This window comes from Pteronotus mesoamericanus, unplaced genomic scaffold, assembly GCF_021234165.1.
Source record: "Pteronotus mesoamericanus isolate MK-2021 breed Mesoamerican mustached bat unplaced genomic scaffold, CSHL_Meso_final contig_557, whole genome shotgun sequence".
In the NCBI taxonomy this organism is placed as follows: Eukaryota; Metazoa; Chordata; class Mammalia; order Chiroptera; family Mormoopidae; genus Pteronotus; species Pteronotus mesoamericanus.
The window spans coordinates 3,742,280-3,763,159 of record NW_026555200.1 but is presented as its reverse complement, the minus strand read 5'-3'; the positions used below and the strand labels follow the sequence as shown (position 1 = coordinate 3,763,159).

Sequence of the window (20,880 nt, the reverse complement as noted above, 5' to 3'; positions counted from 1 at the left end):
AATTTCATGGGACTGCTGAAGGGAGCGTAAACCAGTTCACTGATTTGGAAAACTGCTTGGCAGTGTATACTAAGGTTGAATGTGTACATTCTTAATTTAATTTGGGGGGGGGGGAATATTTTGTTATGTTTTTAAAATTTTATTGAATTTATTGGGGTGACATTGGTTAATAAAGTTATATAGGTTTCACTGACCTGTGCAGCGCAGATGGTGGGGCATCGTCCCTTAACACACTGTTCACCAACAGCAATGATTTCAGAGTGTTTTATTCATACATTAGAATACAATGAAGCAATAAAAATTAATAAAGTACAGCTGTGTGCAACAACCTTGTGAATCTCACAAACTTAATGTTGGCTGTAAGACGCCACATGTAACAACACACAGATCGATGATTTTATTTTTATAAAATGCAGAGCAGGAAAAGCGAATCCGTGGTAAGAGAAGTCAGAATAGCAGTGACTTAGGAGAAGGGGAAGTGGTGCCTGGGAGCCCACACATGGGGAGGGGTGCTTCCAGGATGTCTGGGTGGTTCCATGGTTGTGCTCACTTTGGGAGAATCATCGGCCCATACTTTTGGTTAGTACACCTTTCTGTATGTGTGGTATACGAGCACTTCAGTCAGAAAGTAAACACAGCAAACATACAGACACAAAGCATCGGAAAGAATTATGCTGGGAAGCTAATAGTGTTTATTTGTATGTGTGATATATTATTTTGTGTGCTATGTATATACTTTCCCTCATATTTTACTTTCATAATTACAGAGGAAAACGCTTGTTTATAAATATCAGAACCTCTGCTCTCATGGGAAAGCTGACGTGACTTGTAACACTCATGGGATCCAGAATTATATACCCTGGAAGCCATCCTGTTGGCTGAACTATGTCATTTCCTTTCTTCCCTAACTAGGCCCTAAAAAGTACCTTGGGATTTCCATTGATTCGGTTTGAAGATGCAGTGATTAATCTGGATCCATTCACTCGGGTACATCCCTATGAGACCAAGGAATTCATCATCAACGATATCCTCAAACATTTCCAGGAGGTGAGCTTTGGAGAAGGACTTAGTGGCCGGAGCATAAGCAGAACGTTTGTGTTAGTTGTTTGCGAAATTTGTACGAAGTACTGAGACATTACTGTTGAGAACCCAATTAAACATTTCAGCTTTGCTTGTTGAATTATGGGCCAGGTCACAGCCCATGAAGCCTGTACACATCGTGAAAATCCCAAAACAGTGCATTTGATTTATGAGCCGTGAGTCTTGTCCCTCAGAACTGGTCTCAGGGGCTTCCACGAGATTAGTCACAACTCTTAAGGGTTTAACGGATGCTTTAATGATAACACAAAATACTGTGAACTCTTTATTTGCCAGGCATGGGCCTCCTTTCAACATCCACACCAGTGTTATTAGAGCTTGTGAGATCCTGCCCTAGAGTTGAACTTAAAAAATTTTTTTAAATCAAGTTGGACATTTTCCACTTTGTATTTATTATCCAGGCTGCAAAGACCAAAATATAAAGCCAAGGCATACTCCTTAATGAATAGATAGGTCACGATCATAGCAAATTTACTTGGCTTTCAAAGTTAAAATACATTCTATTCTTCCTTTTTTCCATCCTTCCTCCCATTTTCCTCCTTTCCTTTTATATTTGCTTGCTTGCTTTTCCTAATTGGTGGTAATTCCACTGAACTGTAGGGAGAGTGATAGAGCAGCTGTCACCGGAACCTGGAACCTGGTGGCAGACGTACACAGAAAGTGGAGGGTTACTGCATAGGTCTAAATGTGTGTCGTCCCCTCTGCTGACGATGAGGGACCGCAGCTCTTCCCGCCTCCCTCCCTTTCCTTTGCACATTCTCTCTGCGCTGATTAATCCCTTTTTTGTGGGAACAATGGAAAGGGGAGTATCGTGGATATGCTAGCATCAATGTGTATAGAGAATCTTTCCTGTTTCATACCTTTTTTAATCTTTGAAGAGTTTCATAAGGAAAACTTATGAGTAGTGGGGGCAGCCTCACTGGCCATGGGTGTTTGGGAGAAGCTTAGCTGGAGCTCCTGAAAGGGCGGGAGCCGGCTGGGGGTGAGAACGAGAGGACAGCTGTTGGTGTCGAGGGGAGTGGAGGACAGGCTGGTTTCACCTTTGTCCTGGGACGCTGTCTGCAGATACAAACCTGTGCTGCTCTTCTTGTTTCCCGCCACTGGACAGGAACTCCTCAGCCAGGCAGCGCGGATCCTGGGCTCGGTGGACTTCCTTGGCAATCCCATGGGGCTTTTGAATGATGTTTCTGAAGGGGTTACTGGACTGATAAAGTACGGAAATGTCGGGGGCCTCATTCGAAATGTTACACATGGAGTATCAAACTCTGCTGCCAAGGTAAGGAAATAGAGGTGCAATTCCGTTGCCATTAACCACGTGAGTCCTCTGCATTTCTCTAAATTCTTTGATAGTCAACAGACTGTGAGACGTTACAGACGTGGCCTTGGCTTCGTTGCTCACATGCGCTGTCGTCCTCTCGCCCCCCGATAACCTGGCCCCGCCCCCGGAGTGCGCCCCTACGTATCTCCTCCTCTTCTTGCCGCCACCGCGGGCCTCCGCCAGGCCCTGGCTGTGTCTTCTCTGGGCCACTGGGACTTCCCTGCGTCTCCCGCAGTGCCGCCAGCATGATCTCGCTCTCTGCAACACAGAATCTGGTTGTGCCGTTCTCCGGTGCAGAACCTCCCCGTTCCTCTGCACAGCTTACATGATAAAGTCCCGAGTGAAGCACAGCCTTCTAGAATGGCGCAGCTCTTTAAGTCACCTGAGTCCAGCAGCAGCAGGACAGTGGTACAACTCCCGTGTCTTGCTGTCTAGGTGGCTTTTTGTTCGTTGGCCTTTTGTTTGGCGGACGTTTTGCCATGGCACAATTGATTTTTTGGCAGGAGCTGATTTTGTGTGTGAAGCTGGAAAAGGTGCAGGCAGTTGGCGGGGGTGGGGGCTGCCGTTTGGCGATGACATACAAAAGGCCACCAAAGGTCGCTGCTCTCCTCCCCGTCCTGTCAGCTCAACAGCTTGCAGAGATTGGCCTTCTCACGAGAGAACAGGTGTGGAGAGCACCTGTGTGCTCTGCTTATTTATCGTAGAGCATTTGTTGTCGTGAAATCCAAGGTGCACTGGTGCCCTGGCCACTGGGGTGGGGACATGGCTTTCCCGAAAGGAGGCTTTACTGGTGCCACATAGGAATTTATCTTGAAGAGCAGGTAAGGAAGTGGAGCTGATAACATTTCTGTACTGCATGGCCTTCTGGGTAATGATGTGTGGAGCTGGGAATTTATTCCTGTTTTCCAAACTATTTTCTAGAGCTGATAGTTCTCTCATCAGATCGGTTTTTTCAATACTGTAGTTACAGTAAACCAAACCAACAGTGTACGGCTTGATTTGTGGTTCAAAATAGGCAACCCTGACTTTGAGAGAAAGATGAAAGAGACTCTGTAAATTATGGTTTGAAAATAGACTCAGACTCAGACCAGATGGGCATGCGCATTCGGCCTCGAATCGTTTCTGGCGCCACCTCGGAGCTTCGCCCCGACGGCAACACAGGTTCCCCTGAACTTGATGTGAACAGATGCACTGACGTATTTAGTTGTAAGTGCCCAGGTTAAAGGTTTTATTTAAGTTAATTAAATTCTAGTTAGCATAGCAAGTCTCCTTGGTTTTATAGTTTCTTTCTTTTTGTAACCCTGGGCTTTGCTTTAATTTGAGAAATAAATGCCTTTATGATTTACTGAGAGGCCTTTCTCAACCTGGATTATTGCACCTACTTTACCGGCTTTCTGTGAGAATAACATGAGTCATGATGTTATGAAAACTTTGAAAAATATAGACTGAACAGGAGGAATGACTCTTCACTTCACTTTGACTCTTATATTCGCATCAGTGCGAGACGCTCAGACTGCAGCCGCCAGGACATGATCAGTGCCCTGGAATTAAAAGCCCGTAGGGGCTGCAGGGGAGCAGGGCCTGCCAGGCTCCGCCCGCCGGTCTGGCTGGGAGGGGCCTCTGCAGCCAGCCCCCTGGGGGACAGAGAAGGGGTTGGGCGCTTGCCCGGGGCCCCTCCGCAGGCAGGGCAGCCCTCGTGGCTTCTCCGGGGTTCCCTGCAGCATGCTGGTGAGGGGGGCGGCCACTTTCTTCTCTCTCTTTTATGGAAGTCTCGCTTGTTTTCTCGTTGCTGCTTCCCCTGCAAAACTTTGTGGAGCTAAAGGGTCAGCCTGAGAGTCTCACTTAAGCGGAAAGAACGGTCGGAATACTCCTCACCTCTACCTTCACTCCCAAACATGTATGAGGGCCTGGGTGGCAAGCTCGTGCGTTTCACTGGAGTTCAGGCTTTGTGCCCTCGCTGGATGTGCATAAAGGTACTACTTCCCAGGGCCCACGGCCTCTGGGACGCGCCTGCTCCAGGCGGGGCGGGGTCCTTCTCCGTGTAGTTCTCTCGCCCTTAGAGCGCTAATCCACACTGCCACCATGGGCTGCCACTCAGGGGAACTGCTCTGCAGTTTATTTTGATGCCAAGACCCCTGGACGTGTTATAAAAATCAGTCCATATATCTCTAAGATAAGAAAACAGAGACTAAAAGTGACCACTTCCCATTGGAAATGGTAGCTCCAAAAGCCAGGTCTATCCACTAAATACCCGTTCAAGTCAGGAATCTGTGATTCTGCACATCTGTAGTCTGGCTACAGATCTCCATTTCCTTATAGTTTTGTGGGTTGAAACCAGACCTTTAATGTTGCTTTGGGGGACTGTTTTGTTTGCTTTTTCTGTGTACACAGGAGGAGTTTAAGGAAGTGCAAATGGCCACAATAGTTACCTGTGGGTCTGAGGGCAGTGTCCTTTAAAGAGTGCGTGGGTCCCCACGATTAAGGACGGGGCGGAGAAGATGCCCTGCGCCTCAGGGAGCCCAGCCAGATGCCCCCGCCCCCCTGCCCCGCCCCGCCCCGCCCCGCCTCGCACAGGCCAGGGAGCTCTCTGACCCTGGCTCCGCTAGCTCCAGGGGACTAGAGAAACTCCACAAACCTCTTGAAATTAACGGTAAATATTGTGCATATATATTTTTTTCTGGAGCGAGGACCTAAATTTTTTTTATTGGATTCTTAGGTTCATGCCCCCCAAAAGATTCTGTCATTCTTGACGCAGGGTTGTGAATTGAGGGGAGCCTAGGGCTGAGGGGGTGTTTGAGTTCGGGTCCCATTCCTCCCTTTAAGTAGCCCTTTTCTCCATTAATCTTGAGAGTTTTTCTTAACTGATGAAAAGGTGGTGGTCGTTTCCCCGGTCCCGCTGACCTGAGGAGCAATGGAGGTGACATGTGTGAGCGCCTGGTGAGGCAGTAAGAGGGGTGCGTTCTGCCACACGCGAGGGCATCAGGCCTGCAGGCCGCGATGCCCGTGGACAGGTGTTGGGGACTATTCACAGCAAAGTTTTACTTTCAGGTCTGTCATAGGCGCTTCTGGAGTTCCTCATTACCTTCTGGCTGCTATTTAATTTATTTAGCATTAGCCCCAAGGAACTATAGCTAGGAAATAATTTATGTCCTTAACTTCCCTTGTGCTTTTCCTTCATTTGCCAACACCCAGGAATCAGGTTGTGGATTCCGGCCCGAGGGTGGTACGATCGGGGGATTAGCTGCCTTGCTGTGGGCCTCTGTCCCCTGTCTCTCCTGCCTGGATCTTGGCAAAATGATTCTGACCTTTGAGTAGGACCTCAGAGGTCGGACCCACTGTCTAAGGCCATGGCAAGCCCCTCACTCCTGGAACCCCTTCATGGACTGTGACCTATTTAACAGGAGCACAGCATGCCAAGCCCTAAAACCACGTCAGAGGGACAGTGTCTCCCTGTTGCAGGTGTCATGTGACCGCTTGCAAGACTCGCTAACCCAGTGATTTTCGCCTGGTGTGCTGCAAGCATCTTTAAAACATGCGCTGCCTCTCCACTCAGCCCAGGGCTCTGACCTCTTTTCCGTTAGATTGTCAAATAACAAAAGGACAACAGCCAACACAGCAATAGCTATCTGCTGTGAATGAATCAAAAGTATACCTATTATTTTTGTCAGTTTAGCAAAATACATATTTTTGGGCATGCTGCAGAATATTAGTAATTTGTTCATGTGTGCCAGGAGATGAAAAAGATTGAAAATCGCTGCTCTAACGTCTTTCAAAGCCAGAGAACTGGGGAGACGCCCATTGAACAAATTCCCTCTCTCATATAGACTCCAGTTTCCCTTCTGTCTGTAATTATTGTGTAATATTTTCTTATACGTGTAGGAAAATTACATAGTTATTCTCCAAAAAAAAAAAGTTCTTTCCAACTAGGAAAGCCTCAGATGTTAACAATAGAGCAAACACTCCCACTCTCTTCTGCCCCCGTAGAAACTCGGGTTTGCTCTGTGCAGCTGCCACCTGGTCCCCTAAGGGAAGAGAGCCAACGGCACGCTTAATCTCTTCCAGCGAAGGGGAGAAGCACTTTTGATCGTCACGGGACCTCTGCTCTGCCTGTCCTGCTTCCCATTTTCTCTCTGTGTCACTTTCAAGGCCTTCTAGGATGCTTTTGATCCTGGGGACTTTTTTGATCCCTGCTATGTTTTGACTCTATGCTTATGAATGCACATATTTTAATAATGTTCCCTATTTTAAACTGAAATTATTTTCATCAAAGTCAGTTGTTGCTCATGGAACTTGGAATTTATGGTTCATTATTCACTACATGTTAATTTCACTGATAACTTTGGCAGTGGTATGCTAGGTTTATTTCTCTCTTTTGCTTTATGGCATTTATTTCTAACAAACCCCAATGTCCCAGCTAAAATTCCGCAGATCTAAAGTTTTGTCAGAGCAATGCGAATTTCATGTTGGTTTTTAGTTAATACATTCTGTTTTATGTAGTTAATTGTTTTGTTGTTTTAAATATGTTTTGTTAGTTATGAACTGGATAAAAACATAACAGTTGTATTATTTCTTGGTGCAAACAGCATTAGTAGGAAAAAGATGTGCGGAAAGGGGTAAAACACCCCGCTTCATTATTGAACACATACTAATTCATAAACATTCATTGAGCACCTTCTGCTTGTCAGCCCTTGCGGCAGACCCTTTACGTTGTCTTAGGTATGCTGGTATTTATCCTTCAAGTCAGGAAGATGAGGCTTGCAGAGGTTGAACCATTTTTGTCAAGATCACACAACTAGAAATGACAGGATGGATTTGAAACCAAGCTTAGCTGATTTTAAAGCCCTTGTTTTTTCCCTATATAATGTTTTTGTTGTTGTTGTTAGTATAAGGCTTTCTTCTAGGCACTACAAAGAACATAAAAAATTAATGACTACTAACTTTCCACCTGAAGCTTATTATTTGACATCACTTTGTTAGCTCATAAGGTGACTGCTAGTATATCATCTATGTCACAAAGGAGACCCCCCAAGAAATGATGGTGGTTGTGGTCCTTCTGATGTCAGATTAGTCCTGACCAGCACCGTCTCCTTTATAGGCATGTAGGTTCTTGCTAGAACTGTGGTGACTGCAAACATGGTTTCACTCATGTGGTATCATTTGATCATCAAAATTACTGGGTCAGCATATAGGATAGGCAGTATTAGCCCCATTATATAAATGACGAAACCGAGGCCAGAGAACTCGGGCAACTTGCTCCAGGTCAGCCAGGTAACTGTCGACCCAGGACCTGATGCCCTGCACTAGGGTCTCAATTCTTGGCTTTATTTACACTCGTTAGATACATGTTGCTAACTACTTGATTTGTTCTAGACAAGTCTCTATATTAAAAAATAAAAACAACAACAACAAGAAAAACAGAAAGCAAACAACCAGAAAGCCCCGCCCGGTCTCGGAATGACTTTAATAGCTTTTAGGACAACTGATGATAAACACTAGCACGTTCAATGCGAAAGAGAAGTGGGGAGGGGAGAGTGAGACTGTTTAGATAGTTCCGTGGAAACCCTAGCTAGGGCGTTAGATAATATTTTGTTCCATTTCGTTCAGCTCTCTTTGGGGTACAGCGTGCCGGGGAGCTGCTTCCTGTCCAGGAGGACCTTTCCCTGTCCCTTTGTGTCCAGGAAACCAGACCTGAGGCGTAGTCGCGGGCAGTGGAAGTTGACTCCCGCGTCCCTGCAGCCCAGAGCCCCCGGCCAGCGCAGCCTCCTGTCGTGCGCACTGTGACCTCGCTGAGGGCAGAGGAGTCCATCTGCCTTTTGTTTAAGAAACAGCATTTGTTTGTGTTTGTTTTGTAGGCAGTATATTTATAGGCTCAAACAGGACTAAAAGCCCTGTTTAGTCAAGGCAAAAGTTTTATCTTTGCACAAAAGAATGTACTGAGTGCCTGTCTGCGTGGATTCTGAAGGGGAAAGGCAGTTTATGACTCGTGTCTGTTTTTGTCATTATGTATGACTGCTCCATTTCATAGTTGAGCTGATTACCCCCGTAATAGCTTTTCCATGTACCTATAAGCAAGTAATAGGTGAGTGCGTCCTGATAAGCGCTGGGGTTTTTAGTGTATTTAAGTTGGCACAAAACTTTATGTTATATGAAATTCACTTCAGACAGTAATCTATCCCTTAGAGAATGTAGAGTTTTCTGTTTTCAAAAAGACTTTGATCCTAAATAAGTCACCCAAGGGATTTCTTTTTCTGGCCAAGAGGAGGTGCCTTCAAGTTGCTGTAGCTAGAGAAATGACTCAAATTCTTGGCAACGGAATTTTTGTTTTATTTTCCTCCGATAACCTTGAATACTAAAATGATTCCTTTAGTGTGAGCTCTTTTGGGTTCGAGGCAATTTTAGATGCCGAGTGACCCGTCAGTGACCCGTCCTAACTTGGTCACATCTCAAATATCTGTGGGAAGTGGAAGTGTGCTGGGCGGGGAAGGGAGGGGTCAGGGTTGAGGGACGGCATGAGCAGCACCTTGGTGCCCCGAATTCCCAGGCAGCCCCCACCTACCCCGCTGAGCAGCCTTGTTCACGGAGGAGCTCTCTGCCTGGGGCTTTGCTCTCCCTTCTTCCCGCCCGAAGCAGGCAGCTCAACAGCCAGGAGTCAAGTAGCAGTCAAGATGCCACCACTGAAGCTGTTTTTGAAACAGAAAGATTGGAGAAGTTGATAACTTTTCCTCATTTCCTAATAGTAATTCAGCTAAGAATCAGGTCCTTAAGCCCTGACCAGTGCGGTGTTGCTCAGTTTGTAGGAGCATCGTCTCCTAGACCCAAAGGTCGCGGGTTTGAATCCCAGTCAGGGCACACACCCAGGTTGCGGGTTCCAGCCCCAGTCAGGGCTCGTACGAGAAGGCAGCCAGTCGATCTCTCTCTCTCTCTCTCTCTCTCTCTCTCTCTCTCTCTCTCTCCCCCTCCCCCTCTCCCCCCCCGCCCCTTTCCCTCTCTCCCTCTCTCCCTCTCTCTCTCTCTCTCTCTTCCCTCTCACCCTCCTTTTCTCTCTGAAAGCAATGGAAAAAATAAAAAGAAAAAAAAAGAACCAGGTCCTTAAGTTATCTTCTTAGACTGGACATCTCATGTTTCAGAGGAATTCGCTTTAAACTCCAGAGCTGCAGTCTCTGTGGTGGGAAAAGTGTGTCCAGTCGCTAAATGGAAAAGACAGGAAATATTTTTGTCCCCCAAAGAGCAGTGGTTTTCTGCCCTGGTGTAAACGTGGTGAGGAGAAGAATAAGCTATTCAGGCTTTCTTAGGTTGGCTGGTTACCCGCAGGGATGCGGTACCTCATCCTTTTTCTGCATTTTAACATTATATCAGTATTTGGCCTTTCTTGAAAAAGCGTGACAAACTTCAGGTGAAATGAATTACAACTCAATTTTATAAACATATGAAGGGCAAATCAAATTCTGATTTTTTGGTAGTGAAAGGTCACTCTATTTGGAAGGGCCTTTCTTTTTTTCTTTACTTATTTCTTCCCTATAATGATCTCTCTAAGTCTCTTTCCGTCTTGAAGAAAAGATAAATCAGTGTTTTCTTGGGAGAAAGAGGGGATTCCTTGGTCAATATCATCCTTAAAAGTCAGGAAGGGATGTGGATAGTACAGCCCGTGCCTCTTGTTCTTTTCTGTAAATGCCAGCGGGGGAGCCTCCGGTGCCATTTCCAGGAACAAGGGAATGGACAAGGCACATGAGGTGGGAGACAGTCCAAAAACTGGCAGCCAGCCTGGGGGGTCAAGTGAAGAGGGAAGAGAAAGTGGCAGAGCCCTGCCCGCCTGGTCGCGTCCTGTTTCCCCAGCCATGCTGCCTTCCCTCACCTTTGCTCTCCTGTGCACGAGTTTGCCTGCGTCTGGGATGCCCTTCTCCCCATCTCTGGCCAAATGGCTCCAAGTCTGTAAGGTCCAATCCAGATGCCCTACGAGATTCTCCCCACTCTGAATTCCCAGGGCCCTTGTGCTTTTATGTTACGCAATGACTGCGTTTTTCCTTGGAAAATAATAACCATTTGTGCACATGTCTCAAACATCCATTCGACAAACACTTAGTGTTGTCACTTAGGGGCCAGGAACTGTGGCAGGCTATTTTTGAGGGCTGTGGAGCAGGCGAAGTGGGCAAGAAGTACTTGTAAGTAACCATGGTGCAGAAGGAATGAGTGTTGCTAACGGACTTTGTAGAGCACTCCGGTTGCGGGGGAGAACCTGCTGTGGGCCCTGGGGAAGGGGCGTTTTATTCTGCTCCCTGGGAATGCGGTGGCCTGTTGTCTGCTCATTCGTTAGCACCCCAGAGTAGATAGAGAGCTCCTAGCAGGCAAAGATCTTATCTGGCATCTTTTTTTTCTTTTTTCTGCTAGTTTCCCCTGTGACTAACCATAAGTATTTGTTGTAAGAAAAATTGACGTGGTTTTACTCATGTGGGCTGTCCTTACTCCTAGCATTTTCACGTGGTTTGTGTTCAACAAATACTTACCGAACAAGTGAAACACCTGCTGGATTTTTTTTTTTTTATTGTCTATGTTGTGGCTTTTATGTGAAATAAGCAGACACTTTGTAAAAGTTCATGACTTTCCTCCCAAACATAAGCCGAACGATATATAAAATCACACTGTAGGTGTAGCAATATGGATAGGACAGTGTGGTTGACTTTGAGGATCCTATTTCCCCTCTGCCCCTCCCATCACTCAGGTCCGAGGCACTGACTGGGATGGAACGAGGACAGGTGTGTGCTATTGGACCAGGCCCAGGCCCTTCTTAAGGTAGCAGGAAGCCTTGAGAAACTTACAGGGGAAAGGGGGCAAACTCAATCCCTTTTAATCTAATGAATTAAAATAATGTGTATGGGAAATATCTGCCTGCTTTATTAGAGAGGAATATTTAAGGAAACATTTCCTGCAAGCTTTTGAATTTCTATAAGAACTCATTGTTTTGGAAACAATAACTTTGTGTCTTCATTGAAATGAAAGTAAAGTAGAAAGTACTTCCAAAAACAGCCCTTGCTTTAGCCTTGTGGCTTTTGTACTATTTCAGCGCAGAACGTTCTGGCCAGCGGGTCATTGTCTCCTTGTTGGTAACTTGGAAATTGGCAAGGATGATTGATGCTAGTTCATTCTAAAAGAAGAGCTGCTGATGGCTAGCACCTTGTAGTTTTATAGAAATGTAACCTTGTAGCATACTCCTGTTATTACTTGATTTTCACCAAGGTATCCATTAAAGAGTGCACGTGTTATTGTTTTCAGTTGACAGAAAAGAAACTGAATCGCAGCAAAGCTAACTGTCCCCCGGAGGGTCACCGGGGAGCCGTGGAGGAGGGCGAGGGCCCAGGGCCCCTTTCCAGCCCCGGCTGTCTCCCAGGGACCTTGTCGCCGCTCTAGGAGGCGCCCGTTTTCCTCGGGAATTAAAGCACTTGTGGGTCTGGGAGATATTTGACCTAGCAATGCCCCCACGGGGCCAGCAGGGCAGGTGCGATAGTCACTTCCTGTTCAGGGCTGGGAAATGCAGTCGCAGGCTGAGCGGGTTTGCTGGGGCTGGCACGCGGCCTCACCGCGAAGCTCACCGCCTTTCCTGCCAGACAGTGCCTTCTCAGAAGAGGGCCCAGGGGCCTTCCTGGTGTGGGCAAGACAGCTGTGAAGGAGTCGCCCTTCCAGGAGAGCGTCTCCCTCAGCTGGTGCCCAGGCTAAGCACGCGAGGGGTCGATGGGAAGGCCGCAGCCGGACCCACGAACCTCCAGGCACACGATCGCTGAGGAACGAAGCACAGGGCAGAGCCAGACAGACATCGTCGGCCTGTTTCTGGGGCTGCTGCCGGCCTGTTTCTGGGGCTGCTGCCCGCCTGTTTGGATGCTGTGCCCGATCACGCCGCCAGGCAGGGGGGCGGGATTGCTGCGGCACAGCAGACTCAGAGTCGGTCAGCGGGACACACGGAGGGGTCTCCATAAGTGAGCTACATGGAGAGAGGAAGAAATCTTAGGAAAACGCAAAGAAGAATTAGCCACTTGTTTCTCTTTAAAAGAGAAAACACCACAGTGAACAGAGTCTAACTTAAGTTTTATTTAAAAATGAGTTCTACGAGAAGCTCTGCTGCAATGTCTCATGTGGCATCTTCACTCCCTAACCTCCGTCTTTCCATTGAAGCCGTCTCGTGTCTTTGTTTCTGTGTTGTTGTTCAGCAGACCTTTACTGGATATGTGCTACGTGCTACCCTTATGTGACAGCTGGGGATGTAGCACTGAAATAAACAAAGCCTTCTTGTCTTCATAGCTTTTACATCCTAGAAAAGGAACAATGTGTAAATAAACAAGTAAATGCACAGCAGAGCTGGCCATGACAAGGTTATGGGGAAAGGGAAAACTGAGTCAAGGAGATAGGGCATGCTTGTGGGAGTTGAGTGAAAGGTTATTTTATTAAAATAAGTAAGATGGTTTGGGGAAGTCCTCACCCGTCTCGCATTCTTCTAAGAGAGGTCCCCAACCTAAAACTGCCCCCCCCCTTCCAGCTGAACATGGCCAAGCCCGTCCTTCCCAGGTCTGGACCCTCAACACAGTCTCTGATACTCTCAGGACACAGATCTGGGAAAGAACTGGAAGATCAACTTTTCACCCTCTCAAATTACAGACGGAGAAACTGAGGCCCAGTAAGGCACTCAGGGCTAATTAGTCTCAGGGCAAGCTCTGAAACGCAGGCCCTCTGCCTGCAGATCTGGTATTGCCTTTGAAAGGGAGCCAGCAGCCCTGGGCGCCTGCTGCTTGTCCTCACAGGGGTGAGGGGGGAGGAACGTAGTGGACACCGCGCAGGCTAGTTAGTGCACCTTCTCCCAGCATTCTTTCTGTTGGTTTTATCCGTTTGTGTGAGTCTTCACACAAGACTGGGCTCCTTAAGGATGAGGGACTAAGTCACACTCATCTTGGTGGTTTTAACCCCAAGCGCTGTGTGCGGCACACGGAAAGCCCTGTGGGCTCCCTGAGCGGGGACGATGTGTCTGTGTGACCGGGGAGGGAAGTCCGGCTGATCTGAGGAACACACGTCCTTCAGCTGAGTCCCTGCACGGAGCCAACCCAGGCCAGGTTGCGCCGCGTCTGAATACCACGCAGGAGCTTCCCCGCAAACAGGGAGGCCCTCCATAATCTGATTTAGAGGACAGTGGTGAGATGGGGTACAGATAAAATTTTGATAGACACAGAGTCTTGGTGGATGCCAAAATGAATGTAACTATTGGTTAAACTGAATTTTTAAAATTTCTCCTACTGTTTCTATGATTATCTGCCTGTTAACAATTAAGACTATTGTCACTGGATTCCTTCTAAAGCCTGTGTGAGTTAAGAGAGAAAGAAGAGAAAAATAAGGGGGGGACTTTCAGTACCGATGTTAACCCGGGGAAGACAGGGCCACTTGCGGCCCCTCTCGGTGAACCCCGCAGATACGGGCATGTCCAGGTGCTTAAAGAACTTGATCGTGAGTGCACTTTGACTGGAACCTGCGCCTTTTCTGAACCCTCCTCCAAAAAGGACGTGGCCGCTGCCCCCGGCTGCCGTGAGCAGGGCGACTTCCACGCGGACCCTGGCAGGTGAAGGAGTGCGAGCGATGGGCTTCTTCATGGCCCGGTCGCCCTTGCCTCTCATGGGGGTCCCCTTTGAGAGGGGGCCAGCGAGCCCAGGGAGTCTGGATGTCCCCGCGTCTAGCACAGCCCCGGGGCTCGGGCCGTCACTGTCCTCACTGGAGTAGGTGCCTAAAACCTTCGCTTTCGGCCCTTTGACTTTAATCGGGAACAAAGCAGCGGACCAAATGGTGACCGCGTCCTGGCCCTCCCCCGCCCAGATGAAATCACCCTCTGGCCGGCTCCAGACCCTCACTTGGGCTCCAGCTGTCAGTCACACAGAGGAGCCCCTCCACTTGCTCGTCAGAGCGAGCTTGCAAAGAGTTAACACTTTTGCTTTTTCGGAAAGTTATCTGTGAAGAGTATTAGTTGTTTAATAAAGCGTGCCTGCCCTCCCGATGAACCCGCCAGTGACTCTGCAGCTGGGGTCATTTCAAGTTCACGCGGTGGACTTTTGACTGCCTTCTGTGTCTGTGAAAACAGCCGGCAGCTCCTGCGGGGATCATTCATTCAGGCCTGTAACACAAAACTAGTGCCAATGGGCACCCGCTGGGGTGGCTTCCCGGGAGGCCTGGGAGGGGAGATACCGAACTCATCAGGCATCTGCGGAGATGGGGCGGCGGGGGATCCTCTGGGAGCCCCAGTCGGCCGCACTCGCCCCCACTGCCTGGCCCACAGGCTGGTGTCAGAATGGATTAGGGAGCCCGGGTCAGGGGAGGATGTGAGCTAATTAAAGGCCCTTTTACAAAGAGGAGGGGAGAGGAAGGAGGTTTGGAGCACATTCCCCAAATTTCCAGCACATTTGTTATTCCTCTCTTTTGTCCCTCAAAACACAAGAAGACAGATTCAAGAGTCCGAGCATTTGGTTATTTCTAATCTTAAATTGTCATTCATTCTGCCTGATGGTGTATGAGTTTTAGCTGCTGGTTTTATGGAATTACGTTTATCCTCAAAGACATATTTTGCTACATTCTCCCTGGAAACATTCTGATTTTGAAATACTGTAGGCCAGCTGACTGCATTTTGCCCTGCTTCCCCACTTCGACACGCCTGGGCACTAACTGCTTGCTTGCGATGTGGTCAAGGTTTTCCCCTTTTGCTTGGAAAATGCACTTGCCGCCTCTGGGGAGGGGGCACTTCGCGGGGAATAAGCGGATTGATACGCACGCACTAGCGCTGCTCAGCCTTCGCTGCTGAGGGGCTGGGGGGGAGGTGCTACAGCCTGAAACAAATGCTGTGATAGTGGCCTGTCATTCATCTGGCGGCCAAGCCCGCTGCAGGAAAAACGTGCCTCTGTTTCGTTTACCTGCTCCTCTGTTTTTTTAGCATGAGGACTTCCTACCCCTCACCGGACAAGTGCTGAATGGACCTATTTATAGACCTGGGGTACTTTAAATCCCTGGTATTTTCTTAATCAGCCTGGTAATGATACATTTCTTGAAAGCGGTTTTGTTCACACACAAACCCAAAGCCCTTCCTTTAGCAATTTTGATACACTTCACATAAACTTAACTGTGTGCAAAGAAACATTTGGATTAACCTTTTACTACATGGTAACAATCTTAGGAAATTCCAATCAGAAGCCAACAACCTGTTTCCTTCATTTGGGTCTGTGGGTGTGTCTGGCTTTGTCTGTGCTCTGATAAGGGGGAACCACAATGTTAACTTTGTATCTCCTTGCCTTTGGTCTCACGTGATCTGTTGTCAAAGCTGACTAGGAGGCTTGTTCAAGGGGCACCTTGTGAAATAGTTACAAATTTGGCTGACCATGTGGAATGTGTTAGTGTATTCTGTTAAAAACGTTGATCACCTTTATCTTTACTCCTCAGTCTCGCTGCACAGAAGCGTGGGACGGACACGCACTGCCTGCACACTGCAGGGCATTCGAATGTGAGCTAGTCGCCGGATGGGTGCCTTTAAAAATGCCACTAGCTGACATTTCCTGACTGCCTCCCCACGCACCACGTGCTCTTCTGAGTCTCATGTGGATTGATTTGCTGAATCCCCACAATGACCCTGCGAGGTGCTAGTCCCATGTCACACACGAGGACACTGAGGCTTGGAGAAGTCGGGTCAGGTAGCCCGTCCTAGGCTGCCGAGGGAGCTGGGGTGGGGACCGGGGGTCTCCGAGGCAGAGCCTGTCTACATCCATGGACCTGTCTGCAGTGTCGTGTTTGCAGGATCCAGTCACGTAAGGCTGCATCCTTGAGAGGGTGTGGAGAGTCTGCGTCCCAGTGGAGCCCTTTCCTGTTGCTGTTTTGGAGATACTCTGGTATCCAAGCCGAGCGCGGGGCCAAGTGAGACCCAGGAAATGCTCTTCTCCTGTCCGGCTTACCCCTGTCACGCTTAGTGGTGACTTAACTTGGTTCCAGAGCCACACGAGAGCTGCCTAAATATATAGACTTGTGTGCAGAAAGCGTACCCTCATATTCACGTATTGGTTCTTGTGTCTACACAGTAAGGTCCCAGCAGTACGTGGACCGTCACAGACGGCAGGCCCTATGTGTGCGAGGTGCAGGGGAAGCAAACATGAGAAAAAGCAAAGGCCGTCCCCCTCCAGGCTCTCCGTCCGGCACTGGAGGGAGAGGTCCTGTGAACAAATGCAAGACAGCGTCCCGGGTGCTAGGACCCAAGTCTGCATGGGCAAGGAAGGGTCACTGGGCCACATCTTGAAGTCCAAAGAGAATGTGGACAGGAGATAGTGGGGACTGGGAGGGGGGCACACAACGGGCAGCCCAAGCGGAGAGACTTGGGTGTGGAGCGGAGCACCGGTGCCTGGGCAGCGCGCCGGGCTGGGGAGCGCGCCTTGCGCCTCTGCACCGGCCGGTCCGCTGTGCATCCCTTCGCTCCCCTTCGTGCCCCCTTACCAAGTGGTAGTGAATTTAAAAGGGACGAGAGAGACTTAGCGAAGCTTTTACTTTTTAAGCCTGCTGCTGTTGTCATGCTATGACCGTATCTGCATATGTCAAATGGTAACTGTCAGTTTTTTTTGCAAGTATTTTTATGTGTGAGTAGAACACTTAACATTTTTCACAGAGGGGGCCAAAACAAAATCAACAGCCCCCCATCCCCTCAGGGAAAAAAGCAAACCTGACTTGCTTTTTATGTAATTGGAGCTAAAACCAAATCATGGCCTGTTCAGAGCAGGTCGACTGCAAATCCAGCCAAAGTGTCCTTTCTGGCCAGAGCGACTCCATCTAGTGCTAAGCCATGGGCCGCCTCTGGCATCACCACTTAACCTAGTCGTGTCTCCAGCCAGACAGGGCAGAAAATCGCTCTCCCTGAAGCCCAGCGCAGACAAATTCCGAGTTCTTGGTAAAGGAATAGAAGGCACTTGGGCGTCACTGTCAACAAGTGGACAAGAAAGGCAGGAGGAAGGACGGTAGGGAGTGGGTTCCTTCTTCAACTACATTTCTGTGTAATTTGGAGCACAACGGATGGAATGTTTGCCATCGATCCCCAAACCGTGTTTTGGGGAATTAACTTATCTGACCCTGTTTGGTCAGTCCCTCCCACTGTCCCCCCATTTTCCTTAGACAAAGCTCACCTAGGCGCGGCCTCAATTTGAGAGGGAAGGGCGCATTACAAACAGGAGTGTGCGGCGCGGTCTCCCACCCGGGCCCTCCCCCGCTCCGTCCACGCCAACCAGGGGGTTTTCCTCCGGAAATCCCTCCTGTCCTGTTTCTGCTCAGGGTAGGTAACGGTGTCCAAATTTTGAGCTGGAATTTTAGTTTTATGCGTATGAATTGAAAGGGGACATTTATCTTGAAGTGGCAACGGCTGCTTTCTCTGCCACTGTTTAAACTGAGGCTACGCAGGTTTCCAGTCGGCTTCTTGGAACTCTGAGCCTTAGCGTTTTCCCTGCACTCGGAGTCTCTGTGCAGGGTGGGAGGGAGGTGGGGCCCTTTGACTCTCAGACTGAAGTTGGGTTGCGCTCCTTGGCAAATGTGACAAAGAAAAGGTTTCTTGAGTAAAACCTGATAAGATGTCTGTCAGGAATGGGCCCCTGTCTGCTTTCCGGTGTGCGTGTTCGGTCGTGGTTTCGCCACCTTTGTCACCTGAGCGTTTGTGGATCGCCATTCGTGTCCTGGACTCGGTGGACCGGGTCACACTTAGAGGAGTTGGACAGATTTGCACACAGCACAGAATGCTGTTTCTCTGAGTTTTGCTTGCAGTGTTAGCACACGGCTTATTGCTCTTTCGCACGGACCTATTTCTGCCGCGTGGGGAGGGCGTGGCTCTGCAGACAGTGCTCACTGACCACGTGAAGGCTGCATCTCGCCCCTCACCTCGGACGGGTGGCTAATGATAGAACGAGAGGTATTCCACCTTTCCATGGAAGTTAACCAGTATTGGGATGTTTGCACAGTCGCGCCACCTGCCAGGCATATTCTCGTGTGACTTTGCTCCCTGCAAAGGTTTCCTGACTTTACCGGGCCTAGCCAACCCTGCTTCGGATGCCTTTGCTCTGAATCAGCACCGAACATCTGACGCGTGAGGAAGAACTAATATTTGATCATTCCTGTGTGTCAGGCACAAGGCCAGGCGCTTCATTCCATTTTAACTGCTCTCCACTCACCTTCCTTCCGGTTGCTCGAACACCCCGGGGTTCCCCTGGCTCCTTCGTGCCCTGCCCGTCCCAGCACAGCCGCAGGGCGCGGCCGCCCTCCGCCCGGCCCGCGCCCCGCTACCCACTGGCCTCCCGGCCTGGCGTACTGAAGTGGCCCTCTGCCTCCACCCTTGCTTTCCCTTCTCACATTCTCGCAACAGCAACTGGAGCCGCCTGTCAAAACACAACTCAGGCGGTCATTGTTGGGGTTTTTAAGGGAACAACCTCCCAACTTTACTTTCTCATCTTGTTCTTTGAAGTTCAGAGACTCATTCTGAGTCCATTTTGCACTCTTCTTTTGCTAAGCAGGCTGTGGCTCTTATCTGAAAAGTAAGAAACATCCAAGGCAATGAATTCCTCTTTCCCTATCCCTCCGACCCTGTGGGAGACTTAAGTCAGCAAGGGTCAAGGTCCGAGAGAGACCCCCTGCTTGCCCACCTGCCAACCCATAGACACCCTGTGAAAAGAAGAGGTATCTGCCCGATCCACCTTGGGGAATTCTCCCTGTCTGGTCTCCTACTTTTTGCCTTGGGCGCCGGAAGGTTTGTTTTCTTCCCGAGACGGTGCATCCGGGGCACATCCTGAAGCTCTGTGCCCACTGCCCAGGGACTAGTGCGGTCTGGGCTCATGCTCGTCCAAGAGGTGCTAGGAAATCGGCAGCTGCCCCGAAATATGTCCTGTGTTTCCCATTAGTGCAAACGCATGGGTACTGAGGGATTCCATGAGATGCTCTGATCCTTGCCTTGTATTTACTATAGACACATGCCTTCAGAACCCCAGTTAACAGAAAAATAGGCAGGGGCGGCAACAAGTGTACCCTTTTAAAGACAGGCTACAGAGAGGAGAAAATGGATGAGCAGTAGCATGAATGGGGGGGAAGGAAAAGGAAAGCATTTGATGGATTGAGTGGGTTCCGTTCTACTTGTTGGTCTGAGAGGAAGGGGCCAGAGAGATGGAAGGCAGGAGACATGATTGATTGAGTCCAAGACAGGGTCTTCTAAGAGCACACAAGAAGCATCCAGATTTAACACATTGAGTATCACAGAGAAATCTCTTCAGACATATGCCAGGATCGAATGACCAAAATACAATGTAACTGCAATGCTTTATGGGTTCGTGCGATTATATAGTTTTTCGTAGATTGACCTGAACAGTTTCCACCAATGAGATTGCTTCAGTCGATGTGGACAAGACAGTGTGTTGACATCTAAAGTCCATAACAGATGGCGCGTGAAAAACGAGAAAACTCGTGAGCGTTACGAAATGTGTTAAGAATAATCAGTCCATGTATTCAGTTTAAGGTGCAGGGGAGGAAAGATTTTATTTTTCTTAGTGAAGCAGAATCTATCATTTCTGTGAAGTGGGGATGGGGTTAGATGCTAACGAGTGGGAAAAAGGTGCAACGCAAACCTTTCTTTCACTCCGACAGTGTTGCAGGCAGTGTCGGGGGCAGGCCCGATGCCCAGCGTGCATCGCACGCTGCCCTGTGAAGCACGCAGACACGAGCATGGCTGTGTGGCTGTGGGATGCCACGCTAGTTGAGCTGCGCACGGAACAGAACAGGAGGGGTGCCCTGCGTGGAGGTTTTGCGGGGGGCATGCAGGGCTCTACCTGGCAGCCCGAGGGCTCCTGGTGGGTGAGAGGGCAGGACAGCAGCAGGGGATGTGGGCGTGTCCCCGAACGTAACTTTCTGCCCACCTTCCTGCTAGATGTTTCCTCCCTGAGTAACAAAGCCTTCTTCCTAAATCCAAGGCCTTTCATCTGCTGTGTCCTGCTCACGTGAGTAGCAATCATTTGTAAGATACGATTGGTTCTCTAGAGATAAAGTCTGAGTGGAAGGAATTGATTGAAATGCAAGACTTGAGTACCGGCTGAGTTTAATTTTAACTTAATAAGCTGCGTCCTTATACTCTCTAGAGTCAGACCTCTACACCGTCAGTGTCCAATAGAAATACAATGTGAGCCACATACGTAATTTTAAATTTTCTAGTAGTTGCATTGAAGAAGTAGAAAGAAACAGGTGAGATTATTTTTAATAATTTTATTTAACCTGTTATATCAAAAATATTATTTTAAATATGTCATCAGTGTGTAAAAAGAATTGATATGTTTTACAGTCCTTTTTTTTTTTTTTTTTTTTGACCTTAAGTCTTTGGATTGAGTGTGTATTTCATACTTACAGCGTATCTTTATTTGTACTAATCACATTTTAAGTGCTCAGTAGCATCCTGTGAT

The 20,880-nt window shown here is 48.6% G+C and overlaps 1 protein-coding gene across 6 annotated transcripts in view; it reads left to right on the top strand.

Annotated features, from left to right (window-relative positions):
• The window catches only part of VPS13D (vacuolar protein sorting 13 homolog D), a 224,503-nt gene that overhangs the window by 143,862 nt on the left and 59,761 nt on the right, over positions 1-20,880 (top strand). For all 6 annotated transcript variants that reach the window (XM_054579727.1, XM_054579726.1, XM_054579725.1 and 3 more), the window contains 2 exons: positions 913-1,047; positions 2,207-2,374. In XM_054579727.1, the coding sequence (XP_054435702.1) occupies positions 913-1,047; positions 2,207-2,374 (303 nt within the window). The remainder of the gene's footprint in view (positions 1-912; positions 1,048-2,206; positions 2,375-20,880) is intronic.